The sequence below is a fragment of the Oncorhynchus masou genome, chromosome 12, assembly GCF_036934945.1.
Source record: "Oncorhynchus masou masou isolate Uvic2021 chromosome 12, UVic_Omas_1.1, whole genome shotgun sequence".
In the NCBI taxonomy this organism is placed as follows: domain Eukaryota; kingdom Metazoa; phylum Chordata; class Actinopteri; order Salmoniformes; family Salmonidae; genus Oncorhynchus; species Oncorhynchus masou.
The window spans coordinates 37395622-37410978 of record NC_088223.1 but is presented as its reverse complement, the minus strand read 5'-3'; the positions used below and the strand labels follow the sequence as shown (position 1 = coordinate 37410978).

At 42.5% G+C, this 15357-nt stretch overlaps 1 protein-coding gene across 1 annotated transcript in view; it reads left to right on the top strand.

Moving 5' to 3' along the window:
• Positions 1–15357, top strand: part of LOC135549308 (chloride channel protein 1-like) — a 36243-nt gene that overhangs the window by 2925 nt on the left and 17961 nt on the right. The window contains exons 4-10 of the mRNA XM_064979316.1: positions 9763–10060; positions 10439–10570; positions 13801–13929; positions 14334–14467; positions 14573–14650; positions 14879–14957; positions 15227–15352. Of these exons, the coding sequence (XP_064835388.1) occupies positions 9763–10060; positions 10439–10570; positions 13801–13929; positions 14334–14467; positions 14573–14650; positions 14879–14957; positions 15227–15352 (976 nt within the window). The remainder of the gene's footprint in view (positions 1–9762; positions 10061–10438; positions 10571–13800; positions 13930–14333; positions 14468–14572; positions 14651–14878; positions 14958–15226; positions 15353–15357) is intronic.

The following is a 15357-nucleotide window of genomic DNA, read 5'->3' as shown; positions in this document are numbered from 1 at the left end:
TACATGTGTGCGTGTGTGTGTGTGCACATGTGTGTGTGTTTGTGCAGGCCATGTGGACTGTGATAACCGTATGTTTACATTGTCACCCGGGGAGCCGGGCTATATTGAGAAGTGTCACTTTTTTGGAGCAGGAGTTTGTTTCTGTTCTTCTTTTCATTGTGCTGGGGAGGATCAAGAAATGATATCACCTGGGGGCCTCCCATTTCATTTCAACAAGATGCCATTGCCAGGCACAATAGAGAGTTATGTGGAGAGTTGTTGACAGACATGCGGAGAATGTATGTGGTTAATACTCTGGAAGACTTTGACTTTACATTCCCGTCATGTGGCCCATTGCTATAGATGTCACGCGTCTATAGTTCAATCCAAACAGCAGATGAATGGACCTGCAAACATACAGAAGGACGGGTGGACGGATGGACGGATAGACGGACAGGCAGGCAGGCAGGCAGGCAGGCAGGCAGGCAGGTAGGCAGGCAGGCAGGCAGGCAGGCAGGCAGGCAGGCAGACAGACAGACAGACAGACAGACAGACAGACAGACAGACAGACAGACAGACAGACAGACAGACAGACAGACAGTAGAAAGTAGATAGATTCCTATTTGTTACTACTACTACTATTATTACTGCAATAACTTCTTCTATTTTGGTGTCCCTGCTGGTGCCACTTGAGGACATGTTATAATGTGAATACAGTTAAGGGTGTTGTCAGGCCCAACGTGCATGCGAAGGCCCTGCAACCACTAACAGTGATTATTCATTGTCACGTTGGTATAATTTATTGGGAGACAGACGCAGGAATTCATAATAGGATTTATTATTGTACAAAATTACGGCGTGCTTTACACAGCACGGGGACGAAGACCAAACAAACACGTATACAAAACACAGGGTTGAGACCCAAACAAAAGAGCGAGGAGTACCTTGAATAAATAACACAAGCGCACAATGATTAACACACTGGACGAGACCCGTAAACATCTGCGCAATCCACAAGGGCACGAAAACCCAAAACACAGCACAGGTACTCACACGCACCAACGGACATGGTAACAATAATGGACAGCACCATGGTGAACAAAGGGCACATATATACAAATACAATCAGTGGGAATAGGGGCCAGGTGTGCACAATGAAAGTTCCAGAGGGATCTGTGACAGTAACCCCCCCCCATGTGCTGCACCAGCAGCGCAACGACACCGGTCTCGAGGACGATGGACCGGTTGTGGTGGCGTTGGACGGGCCAGGTGTGGCTGATGAAATTGCGGAGGCGCCGGACTGTCAAGTCGCAGCGTCACCAGACGGGCCATTCCCGCTGTCTCCCTCTATGGTCAATCATTCTGTCACGTTGGTATGAAGGATCGGGAGACAGATGCAGGAATGCGTAATCGTTTTTTTTTATTGTACCCAAATGATGGCGTGTCGTGTAAAGGCACGGGGACGAAGACCAAACAAACACGTCTACAACACACAGGGTTGAGACCCGAACAAAAGAGCGAGGAGTACCTCTAATAATAACACAAGCGCACAATAATTAACACATGAGACGAGACCCGTAATCATCTGAGCAATCCACAAGGGCACGAAAACCCCAAACACACCACAGGTACTCACGCGCACCAACGGACTTTGGAACACTAATGGACAGCCCAATGGAAACCAAAGGGCACACTTACTAATCAGTGGGAACAGGGGACAGGTGTGTGTAAACGTTCCCGGAGGGATCCGTGACATTCATAACATGACCGTTATGTATTTTATCCATCCGAGTTATCAGTAACAGCCTGACGGTGTAATAAATGTAATTCTTCACATTACATTGTCAAGCTGTTACTAAAAAAAAACGCACGGATAGAATCTGTAACGGTCATGAGGCAGAGCTCATGAATCACAATCTATTCTCATGTTGTTTTCTCTGATTTGAATCCACCCTAACTATCTCACGGGTGTGTCCAGGTATGTGCCTTCATTGTGAAAACTACAAAAAAGAGCCGTTATGATGTTCATGGAGATGAAATATATTTTTGCAATGTTGATCAAATCCACACAGAGGGATTTGATGTCTCCCTGTACACTTTATGATAAACGTGCTTGCTTTCCGCTTTACGAACATGCCCAAATGCCGTGGTCCATTCACACCTACCTCTCCCTTACAGAAATCCTTGAGGGTCAGCGGGACGACAGACAAGCAGACAGATAGTGAGAGATTGGGAGATACACCCAGAGGGTGAGAGATAGCGAGAGTGAGAGGTGTGGAGAAGTGTGTAGCGGTGAACGTTGGGTCACACCGGTGCTAAATATAACTCCCAGAGTAGAGTTACACCCGGTGAGAAAGGGGGGAGAGAGGGAACGTGTTCGAGGAGCATGAGGTGTAGATGCAGAAGAGAGCAAGGGGCTCAGAGGGGAGGAGAAATCTGGAGAAAGAGGGGGATTACATGTACTGACAGAGGTAGGGAAAGGCAGAGGATGACTGAAATAGACTGATGGGAGTTGTGAGATAGCAGCGACGTGATGGTATGGGATAAAACACATGTATCAGTCACACAGGTGTCATTTCTCGTTTGAAAACTTGACCAGCTTGTTGATAATGTGTTCATACAGGCACTTTATAAGACTGATCTGAATGTATCGACAAGCAAGATGATGGGGACGTTAATATTACAATGGTCACAAAACCTTTAGCATATGACCTACTGTGACCTACTGTGAACCACTGTGTAGTATATTAGTAGTTGTAGTATATTATAGTGTGTAGAATAGTCAATAGCCATATGATAGTGATGCATTACAGTCATGGACTAGTTAGTTGACTGTCCTAATTTAGATCCAGTTAGATGCTAGTTAAGTAAGTAAATGCATAGTAAATGTTTGTGAAAACATCTGTGTGTTACTAGACATATATATTGGTGAAATATTTAAGATTCCAACTCGCCCATGGCCTTTGTTGGAGGAGTGAGCATCAAAGAGATTTGCCTTCCTGTCACAGGAGTTTGCCAGGATGTTATGTTACCACAATGTATTCTGAAGGTGAAAGAGTTTGTACAGAAACCACTAGGAAACACAAGGACCCTGATAAAAAAAAAATGGGCAAATGAAAAATGGAGTGAGGATTAAGTCTTGAGGTAGACCTCTCGCTAATAAGGGAATCTGTAGGGGGAGAATTTCTTTAAGTTCCCCAAACAAGTTAAATCAAACTTACAGTATGGAATCATTTAGAATGAAACCAAATGTTTCTATAAAACGTGATTAGACATGATATTTTGTCATTATTAAAACATGATTATCTTTTGAGTATCTTTTGGTGTGTGGAGGATCGTCACTCAATTGCAGGTGGGGTTACGGCTAACCCCACCTTGCACTATTTTCCAGGGGTGAGTCGGTTGAGAGCGGTTTCTTCTTCCTTGGTATAGTATAACAAGTGGCATAACCAAGGCTTTACTGCTGCACTTCAGGGGACTGAAAGTATTTCTGACTCCTTTTCTGGAGGCTAGTATTTCCCAGTAAATCCATGACTACAGCCAAATGGATTTTGTGTACACATAATATCTGTAAGTCTGCTGCTGATACCTGTGTTGAATTCAGTCATTCAAATCCAACAACACACTGTTATAAAAGATTCATTGTTACTAAATCCTGTCCACAGAATCCGCAGACGGCAGCTGGGAAAGTTCCCGCATGAACAATACTACCGTTTCCCGTTTACAGTACTTACAATAGAATTCTGTAGTAAACCTTAGAATACTATACTACACACTGTAGTATCCCTTGATTGTGTAGTGCTTACTGTGGCACTTTGTACTATACTGTAGAATACTACATTACACACTGTAATATCCTTTGGTCGTGTAATGCTTACTATAGATGTTGTAGAAAACTGTAGAATACTATAGTAAATACTACATTATTATCCGCAAAAACACTGTAAATACTATTTCTGCAAAAATACCACACTTGTTTAACTATAGTAAATACTACAGTATTTGAATTGTAAATACTCTGTCCATTCCCCTCCCCCATATCGCAGTTTGTCCCGCCCATAAATGAGAAACTGTGTACTACAATCCGCAAAAACACTACATTAATTACTATAGTATATTAAACTACAGTTTTCTTTCACTACAGCATTTATACTATAGTTAACAAGAAATAATACAGTATACTACAGTGAATACTACAGTAGAGTCAGCAAAAACACTACAGTGAATACTATAGTATTAATACCAATGTATACAATAGTATATATTTTTTTAAAGACATCCCCATATATTCTGTCTTGTTTAATTCCTAATTATATCCCCTTAGGGCCTATTTTTGAATTGATACAACTTCCCCAACATATTGTAATAGTAAGAGGTTTGTTGGACAGTTACCCGATACAGGTATAATACAGTCTGAAGCTTTGCTACGGCATCCCATGGTAAGCCTGACAGTGATAGGTCTGGTCCAATGGAAGTCATGTCGAGTGTGCAGCTCAGTTTCGTCACATGTTACGTTGGTGATTTATTTGCTATACATTTCCGTGTGTATGACCATGACTGACGTACAAGCACTCTTTCTAGGACCCACAGAGACAGACCTGTACGTGTACACTAAATTAAGAGGTGTTGAAAGGTTATTGAAAGGCCGGCCCAAAGCGTCAACGCTAGGCACCACTTGTGACTACTTGTCGCAATGTTAACCAGCGATCAACTGCACTATGCAGATGTTGTTCGTATCTGAGCTCTCATAGTATACATTAGATGCTTTTCAGACTCCACACAACAGATTGTTGGTTTCCCACAAAATGTTTTTTTTCACTAATTCAATGATGTCTGATGTATGATGTCTATGTGCTTGTGGTGTACCATGGTAAATTACGTGAGAAAGATCCGCTTATCAGATCAAAATGTTCACTAAACAAAGGTACAGTATGTGTATGGATGTATGGGTTCTACTCGATATTGCATATTGTCCCAAGCAGCCCAGCACCCCATTGACATTGATCTGTGTCTGATTTCAAGAGGATGTTTTGTGTCAACATGCCCTATCCACTGTGTCATGGGCCTTTTCTAATTTTGGCAAAAGTCCATCCTCCACCCTCTCTCCTCCGTCTTCTCTACTCCGTGGCCTGGAAACCGATGAGTGGTTTGAGGAGATCTTTTTCAAAAGGAAGGACGTAGGAGAGAGGACACAGGAGTTCAGCAAATCCAACTGAGAAAAGGCCATAGCATGGAGTTACAATGTAGGCCTTCACTTTGTGGAACAGATACACAACATGGCCAAAAGTATGGACACCCCTTCAAATGAGTGTATTCGGATATTTCAGACACACCCGTTGCTGACAGGTGTGTATAATCGATCACACAGCCATGCAATCTCCATAGACAAACATTGTCAGTAGAATGGCCCGTACTGACGAAGTCAAGTGACTTTCAACGTGGCACCGTCATAGGATGCCACCTTTCCAACAAGTCAGTTCATCACATTTATGCCCTGCTAGAGCTGCCCCGGACAACTGTACGTGCTGTTGTTGTGAAGTGGAAAGGTCTAGGAGCAACAACGGCTCAGCAGCGAAGCGGAAGCCGCACAAGCTCACAGAACGGGACCACCAAGTGCTGTAGCACGTAAAAATCCTCTGTTCTCCGTTGCAACACTCACTACCGATTTCCTAACTGCCTCTGGAAGCAACGTCAGCACAAGAACTGTTCATCGGGATCTTCGCACAAGCTTAAGATCACCATGCGCAATGCCAAGCGTCGGCTGGAGTGGTGTAAAGCTCGCCGCCATTGGAGCAGTGGAAACACATTCTCTGGAGTGATGAATCAGGCTTCACCATCTGACAATCCGACAAACTAATTGGTGGATGCCAGGAGAACGCAACCTGCCCAAATGCATACTGCCAACTGTAAAGTTTGGTGAAGGAGCAATAATGGTCTTGGGCTGTTTTTCATGGTTCGGTCTAGGCCCCTTAGTTCCAGTGAAAGGAAATATTAACGCTACAGCTTACAATGACATTCTAGACGATTCTGTGCTTTCAATTTTGTGGCAACAGTTTGGGGAAGGCCCTTTCCTGTTTCAGACTGACAATGCCCCCGTGCACAAATCGAGGTCCATACAGAAATGGTTTGTCAAGATTGGTGTGGAAGAACTTGACTGGCCTGCACCGAGCCCTGACCTCAACCCCATCGAACACCTTTGGGATGAATTGGAACGCCGAATGCGAGCCAGGCCTAATCACCCAACATCAGTGCCAGACCTCAGTAATGCTCATACTTGAGTAAAAGTATAGATACCTTAATACTTATATATCAAAAGTAAATGTAATTGCTAAAATATACTTAAGTATCAAAAGTAGAAGTAAAAGTATAAATCATTTCAAATTCCTTATATTAAGCAAAGCAGAAGGCCCCATGTTGTTTTTAAAATGCGTGGATAGGCAGGGGTACACTCCAACACTCAGATGTTATTTACAAAAGATCCATCTGTGTTTAGTGAGTCCGCCAGACCAGAGGCAGTAGGGATGACCACGTGTTCTCTTGATGAGGGTCACGTGTGCTCCCTCTCCGACCTCTAGGTCACCAGGCTGCTCGTCAGACTCACCTGGACTCACCTCCCGGATTACCTTCCCTATATATGTCATTCCCTTTGTTACTATACTGTAAGTGCGTGAATTTCACAATTTTCCTGTTCTGCTAAGCATTCAGAATGTAAATAATGCTTTTGGTCGTCAGCTGTAGCGATGAGACAAGATAGTAGCTACTACAACAATTGGATACCACGAAATTGGGGAGAAAAAGGGGTCAAATAAAAAAAAATTAAAAAAAAAAAAGATACATTCCATGCATTGTAATTACACTATGATAAAAGCCAAGTAATGTAGTATTAGATGTATTAGACAATAGGACATTATTTTAGTGTGTCATGTATGTGTTTCTGAAAGTATGGCCATGTTTCTGTGTGTGAGAGATTTGCGAGGTGGAGTTATCTCTTTGCCAGATGTCTGGATGCGGTCCAGAGGGAATTCATCCAAATGTAGACCCACGCTTCCTCTCTACGAGATTTAAAGTCAACATGTCGAGGAGTTTTGTCTTTCTGTATGACCCGTCCGCCAGGATGCGGTGAGCTCCAAAAGTATTGGGACAGTGATAATTTTTGATTTGTTTGGCTCTGTACTCCAGCACTTTGGATTAACGTGGATGCTACCATTACTTTGTGCCCAATAGAAATGAATGGTAAATCATTTATTGTATCATTTTGGAGTCAATTTTACTGGAAATAAGAATAGAATATGTTTCTTAACACTTCTACATTGTGTATTTTTTATTTATTTATTTATTTCACCTTTATTTAACCAGGTAGGCTAGTTCTCATTTGCAACTGCGACCTGGCCAAGATAAAGCAAAGCAGTTCGACACATACAACAACACAGAGTTACACATGGAATAAACAAACATACAATCAATAATACAGTAGAAATGGATGCTACCATGATTACGGATAATCTTGAATGAATCGTGAATAATGATGAGTGAGAACATTACAGAGGCATAAATATCATACCCCCCCCCCCAAAAAAAAAAATGATAACCTCCCCTGCTATTGTAATGGTGTTGAGGTTATAATGTCTTGGGGGGTATGATATTTGTGGCTACAGAGCCAAAACAACAAAAAATGTGTGACTGTCCCAATACTTCTGGAGCTTACTGTACATTATGACACTTGAACTCTCCCACATTCTGAAACAATCAACATATGTTTATATATTTTAAGTTCTTCTTTGATACATGACCATTCACATTATATTTATATATTTTCATAACATACAGTACCAGCCAAAAGTTTGGACACACCTACTAATTCAATGTTTTTTCTTTATTTTTACTATTTTCCACATTGTAGAATAATAGTGAAGACATCAGAACTATTAATTAACATATGGAATCATGTAGAAAGCAAAAAAGTGTTAAAAAAATCTAAATATATATTATATTTTAGATTCTTCAAAGTAGCCACCGTTTGACTTGATGACAGGTTTGCACATGCTTGGCATTCTCTCAACCAAAATAATTATTTTCTCAACGGTCTTGGAGTGCCCACATATTCTGAGCATTTGTTGGCTGCTGTTCCTTCACTCTGCGGTCCAACTCATCCCAAACCCTCCCAATTGGGTTGAAGTTGGGTGATTGCGGAGGCCAAGTCATCTGATGCAGCACTTCATCACCCTCCTTCTTGGTCAAATAGCCCTTACACCGCCTGGAGGTGTGTTGGGTCATTGTCCTGATGGAGAACAAATGATAGTCCCACTAAGCACAAACCAGATGGGATGACGTATCGCTGCAGAATGCTGTGGTAGCCATGCTGATTAAGTGTGCCTTGAATTCTAAATAGATCACTGACAGTGTCACCAGCAAAGCACCCCCACACCATCCCACCTCCTCCTCCATGCTTCATGGTGCGAACCACACATGCAGAGATCACCTGTTCACCTACTCTGTGTCTCACAAAGACACGGCGGTTGGAACCAATCTCAAATTTGGACTCATCAGACCAAATGACAAATTTTCACCAGTCTAATGTCCATTGCTCGTGGTTCTTGTCCCAAGCAAGTCTCTTTTTATAGGTGTCCTTTAGAAGTGGTTTCTCTGCAGCAATTTTACCATGAAGGCCTGATTCACGCAGTCTCCTCTGAACAGTTGATGTTGAGATGTGTCTGTTACTTGTTCTCTGTGAAGCATTTATTTGGGCTGCAATTTCTGAGGCTGGTAACTCTAATGAACTTATTCTCTGCAGCAGAGGTAACTCTGGGTCTTCCTTTCCTGTGATGGTCCTCATGAGAGCCAATTTCATCATGGCCCTTGATGGTTTTTGCAACTGCACTTGAAAAAACTCAAAGTTTTGGAAATTTTTCCGGATTGACTGACCTTCATATCTTAAAGTAATGATGGACTGACGTTTCTCTTTGCTTATTTGAGTTGTTCCTGCCATAATATGGACTTGGTCTTTTACCAAATAGGGTTTCTGTGTACTTCCCCTACCTTGTCACAACACAACTGATTAACACTTTTTTGGTTACTGCATGATTCCACATGTGTTATTTCATAATTTTGATGTCTTCACTATTGTTCTACTGTTATGAATACTCAGGGAGAAAAAGGTCTAAAGTCACAGAGCGCGGCAGGTGTTTATTTCGCCTTCACAGAAGGCAGGAATCGTGGTCACAGGCAGGCAATGGTCATACACAGATAGGCAAACAGGCAGGTGAATCCAAACTGGGACTGAAGTCTATAACTGGTTCTCACAAATAAGCTAGGAAAAGGCTACGTAGAGTCAAACGAACAATACCTCACAAAGGCACAAACAGAATGAACTGAACTAAATAAGGAGCTGATGAGACCAGGTGCGTAACTAACACAGGTGAAATCAATGAACAAAAATGAAAGACAGGGCTGCGTTCAAGAACACAACAAAACAGAACACAAGGTTGACTAAGAAAATAAATGCAGAACCTTACATCTACAATGTAGGATATTTGAACTGTTACGTGCACATATACTGTATGTAATAATAATAGTATATATACTGCATGATATATATTTTCTTTAAAATATACACATTCAGAGCAAATTAAAATATCTTAAACTGTTGTTTTTTATTTTCCCAAAATAGAATGTTGTCATCCTAACCTTACCTGAACTACATTTTCGGCGGGTCTTCACTGTAGTCCTTTGTTCATGAACATATGGGTCATGTTCTGTAGTCTCTCTTCCTCCTGTCACTTTCAGCTGTATGGGGAATACCGTGAGCACCCGGGTGGGTCTGGCCGGAGAGAGGCCACCCGACTTCTAACAGAGAGACAATGGAAGAAACACCACCACCATCACCATCACCATGGCCACCATCCACAGCATCACCGTGGCCACCATCACCACGGGCACCACCACGGTCACACACATGGACACGGGCACCACAGCAGGCATAGGGGTCGGCATCACTCAGACGAGGTGGGACATGCACAAATGGCTACAGAGCAAGGCAACCCTTTGTCTATAAAGAAACGTCGCTCCTACTCAAAGTGCAGAGGTGAGAAGTCAGTGCTCAGCAAAGTCGCAGATGTTAAAAGTGTCTTTATTGCCCCACAATACTCAGAGTTAATACTCAGAGTTAACGTTGCACTTTCAAAATTGTTAGCTTGTGATCAATAGTTGAACATGAACATTGACGTTAAAAGTGTCTTTATTGCCCCACAATACTCAGAGTTAATACTCAGAGTTAACGTTGCACTTTCAAAATTGTTAGCTTGTGATCAATAGTTGAACATGAACATTGACCAAAACTGGTTATTGTTGTATTCAAATTAAATCTTTAGAATTGATGACCTTTTAACACTGTATAGTTACGAAGTATTACATGTAGTTGAAGCTTTATTGTGAATTATCGTCTTTCATGGTGTTTTCTCAGACTGTGTAGCACGGGTACAGAGGTTCCTGGTCACCAAGCTGGGAGAGGACTGGATCTTTCTGGTGCTGCTGGGCATCTCAATGGCGCTGGTCAGCTGGACCATGGACTACACCAGTGCCAAAAGTCTACAATGTACTACAATACCCACAATGCAACACACACTAAACCATCTTGTTTTATGATGAGATATGTTTTCACAATGCTTGCATTCAAGCCACTGAACCGGCAATTCATACAGTTGCATGAATGCTTTTACAGCATAAATAGTTATCTAACAAGACACCTGGTTGCTTATTGTTGAGGGTTAGGCTAAGTGATTATCAAAAAGTGTTGCAAAACAGTTCAGCGGTAACCTGATTTGCAAAATGAATCTTGCAAAACAAACATTGCAAAACGTTATACTTGAAATTATAAAGTATTTTTATAGTCATTACCCAAATTAGGGGGTTGAGTGAAGTTTGTGCAGTGGAATCCCTCAAGGCTCTGTTCTTGGACCGCTACTGTGCAAATGTTATATGCTACCTCTCAGTGATGTTATTCATAAACACAAAGTAAATTTTCTCTGATACGTGGACGATACACATCTGTACACTGTATAGCTTACAAAAGTTTGTTACCAAGCTGCCTTAAAATTTGATTTCAAGTCCAATCTGGATTTTGTGTGGAGTTTACTTATTCTAATGTTACTTTAACCTAGTAAAGTAAGTGGAACTCACAAATTAGTATTTAATAACTTGTTGTATAAGTTGTTTTAAATTTGCAACCAGGCTGCCTTAAAATGTAAAGTTGTGTCAACTTCCTATACAGTTGAAACAACTACTTTGAAAATGACTGACTAAGTCTTTGAAATTATGTAATAGAGATTTTAGTAAGGAACATTACCCTCCCATCTGTCTCTTCACCATGTGTGAGTTTTTCAGTGTACTGAGTAATGTCACTTCAACTGCAATGGCATTCTCAGCAACAGTGACAGAAACGTTTACCTTGTTACTTTTTAAAAATCTACCTTCAACTGAAGTCGCTCTGGATAAAAGCGTCTGCTAAATGTAAAAAAATGTAAATATAAAAATATACTGTTGTAAAGCATGCTGGGTATTATTGTAATGAGCTCGGCCCCCCCAAAATATGTTGAAGTCATCTGAACTTGACACTTTCAGTCAGCACTACTGTTATAGTGCATTCGGAAAGTATTCAGACCCCTTCACTTTTTTCACATTTTGTTACTTTACAGCCTTATTCTAAAATGGATTAAATCAAATAAAAAAATCCCAGCAATCTACACACAGTATCCCATAATGCAAAGTGAAAAAAGGTTTTTAGACATTTGCACATTTATACAAAATAAAAAAAACTGATAAAACTTATTTACATATTCAGACCCTTTGCCAGGAGATTCAAAATTGAGCTCAGGTGCATCCTGTTACCATTGATCATCCTTGAGATGATTCTACAACTTTAATTTAATTGATTAGACATAACTTGGAAATGCACACACCTGTCTATATAAGGTCCCACAGTTGACAGTGCAAATCAGAGCAGAAACCAAGCCATAAGTTCGAAGGAATTGACCGTTGAGTTTCGTTGTGTTGAGACACAGATCCGGAGAAGGGTACCGAAACATTTCTGCAGCATTGAAGATCACCAAGAACACAGTGGCTTCCATCATTCTTAAATGGAAGAAGTTTGGAACCACCAAGACTCTTCCTAGAGCTGGCCGCACAGCCAAACTGAGCAATCGGGGGAGAAGAGCCTTGCTCAGGGAGGTAACCAAAAACCTGATGGTCACTCTGACAGAGCTCCAGAGTTCCTCTGTGGAGATGTGAGAACCTTCCAGAAGGACAACCATCTCTGCAGCACTACACCAATCAGGCCTTTGTGGTACAGTGGCCAGACGGAAGCCACTCCTCAGTAAAAGGCACATGACCACACGATTGTCGTTTGCCAAAAGGCACCTAAAGGACTCTCAGACCATGAGAAACAACATACTCTGGTCTGATGAGTCCAAGATTGATGTCTTTGTGCCAAGCATCACATCTAGAGGAATCCTGGCACCATCCCTATGGTGAAGCATGGTGGTGGCAGCATCATGCTGTGGGGATGTTTTTTCAGCGGCACTGACTGGTAGACTAGTCAGGATCAAGGGAAAGATGAATGGAGCAAAGTACAGAGAGATCATTGATGGAAAGCTGCTGCATATGCACTCAGGACCTCAGACTGGGGCAACAATTCATCTTCCGAAAGGACAACAACAATAAGCGCACAGCCAAGACAACCCAGGAATGGCTTCGGAACAAGTGTCTGAGTGTCCTTGAGTGGCCCAGCCAGAGCCCGGACTTGAACCTGATCGAACATCTCTGGAGAGACCTGACAATAGCTGTGCAGTGACGCTCTGCATCAGACTTGACAGAGCTTGAGAGCATCTGCAGAGAATAATGGGAGGAAACACCCCAAATACAGGTGTGCCAAGCTTGTAGCGTCATACCCAAGACGATGCAAGGCTGTAATTGCTGCCAAAGGTGCTTGAACAAAGTACTGAGTGAAGGGTCTCAATATTTATGTAAATGTTATATTTCGTTATTATTATTTTTTATAAATGTGTATACATTTCTAAACACCTGTTTTTGCTTTGTTCATTATGGGGTATTGTGTGTAGATTGATTAAGGGGGGAAAATGATTTAATCCATTTTAGAATAAGGCTGTAACGTAACAAAATGTGGGAAAGGTCAAGGGGTCTGTTGCTTCAGTTGATTTGACTTCACGGTTGTGAATTTCTAAGTTGAGTAAACATTGTTTTTTGCTAACTCAATTTGATAAGCTTTGACATTTTAAACTTAATATTTTGTCAACTCAACAAATGTAACAAATTGAGTTGACTTGGCCTGATAAAACTAGTCATTTTGACTGAATCTCGATATCTTTTTTTACAGTGTACATTTCGATGAAACACGGGTGAAGCTAAGCAAGTCAGTGCCTCTCTCACAGAATATTACTAATGGCAAGAGAAACATCTACAAAGGGAAAGGACATCTGTCAGTCCAGATGGATTGACAGTTCATCCAAGAAATAGGGCATCTTAGTGTATTTTCTTTGTATCTGTCTGTGTCAGTGTCTGCCCTGTCATAACCAACTTCCCTTTCTCCTCTCTTCTCACCCCCCTTACCTTATCCTCCGTCCTCTTCCCATCATCTTCACCCCTTGTTCCGTGTCTTCCCCTCATTTCCTCCTCCACCTCCTCCCTATTGCCCTTCATCCTTCCCCTTTCTGTTTTGCTCACCTGCTCCTCTACCTTCCTTGCTTTTTCTCACATCCCTTCACATGCCTCACTTTCACCCCTCCCCTCAATCCCACTCCCCCCTGTCAGTGTATAAGTGGATTCACTGGGAGCTGAGGGGTAATGTCCTGCTCCAGTACCTGGCTTGGGTCAGCTATCCCATGGCGCTCATCATGTTCGCCTCCTTCTTCTGCCACCTGGTCGCCCCACAAGCCATCGGTGTGTACCCGCTCACTCACTCAATGCTTACTGCTTACTTTCCCCACCACCCGCCACCCCTAATGACCTGTTACCCACAGTCCATTGATCTTCTCCCCTCTCTGCTTGTCTACCTACCTAGCCCTGTCCTCACACACTGATGACCTCACTGTCTATCTAGAGCTATGACCTTTCCTTGTCGTTCTGAGACAAACATATATTTGGTTTTCCTGTTTTCCTGTAAAACAACAATTTTGTAATTCTACCTCTTCCCTGACCTCTTTTCACCTCCCCACCCTGTCTGTCTGCCTGTCTGTCTCGCTATCTCTTGCTCTCTCTCTTGCTCTCTCTCTCTCTCTCTCTCTCTCTCTGCTCTCTCTCTCTCTCTCTCTCTCTCTCTCTCTCTCTCTCTCTCTCTCTCTCAGGCTCTGGTATTCCTGAGCTGAAGACCATTCTCAGAGGGGTAGTGTTGAAGGAGTATCTGACTGTCAGGGCTTTTACTGCCAAGGTCATTGGTCTGACTGCAGGTCTGGGCAGTGGGATGCCAGTGGGGAAAGAGGTGGGTTACACACACTCACATCTGATTCCCTGATTACAGCTGTCTAAAAAGCCACTACAAGTTTCCTTGTTTCTGCACCCTTGTCTTCCACTTTTTCTTCCCAAGGGCCCATTTGTTCATATCGCCAGCATCTGTGCTGCTGTGCTGAGCAAGTGTATGACGTTCTTCTCAGGAGTCCATCAGGTGAGCAGTTACTTGACCAACATCGAGAACATGGACATTACAGTTTTGTCAGATCACTTCGCATTATACTTTTAGATGTTTTTCCAATGAGGTTCTCTTTTCCTCCCTCGGTTCCTTGTCTACTTGTATGGGATCCCCTTGCCCCTTTCCCTCTATCTGTCTGTCTGTCCCTTCCGCTCTACATCTCTGCTGCCCTCTCTCTGTCACCATCTCTCTGTGTGTCAGTAGAGCCCATACTGCTACACAGACATCCTTACAGTTGGCTGTGCGGTTGGGGTGGGTTGCTGTTTCGGTACCCCTCTTGGAGGTACAACACTGTTTTCCTTTTCGATTCACCTTCCATTCATCTAGTATAAAGCGAGCTACAAAATCAGCTCAAGCAATTGTCATGTGTCTGACAATCAATATAGACACGGTGTTGAAATGGCCTCAGTTATGTGTATTTGTGACAGGTCATCATGGCAAGTCTTCAAAATGCAATATGCGATCTGGAGTTGAACTATGTGCCACATTCTCTGACATGACGTCTGACTGATATTTGACCTCTCTCTTGCTTTGATCCCGCTGATCCACCAGGGGTGCTGTTCAGCATCGAGGTGACGTCCACTTACTTTGCTGTGAGGAACTACTGGAGAGGCTATTTCGCCGCCACCTTCAGTGCCTTCATATTCAGAGTGCTCTCTGTGTTCAACAAAGATGCAGGTGGG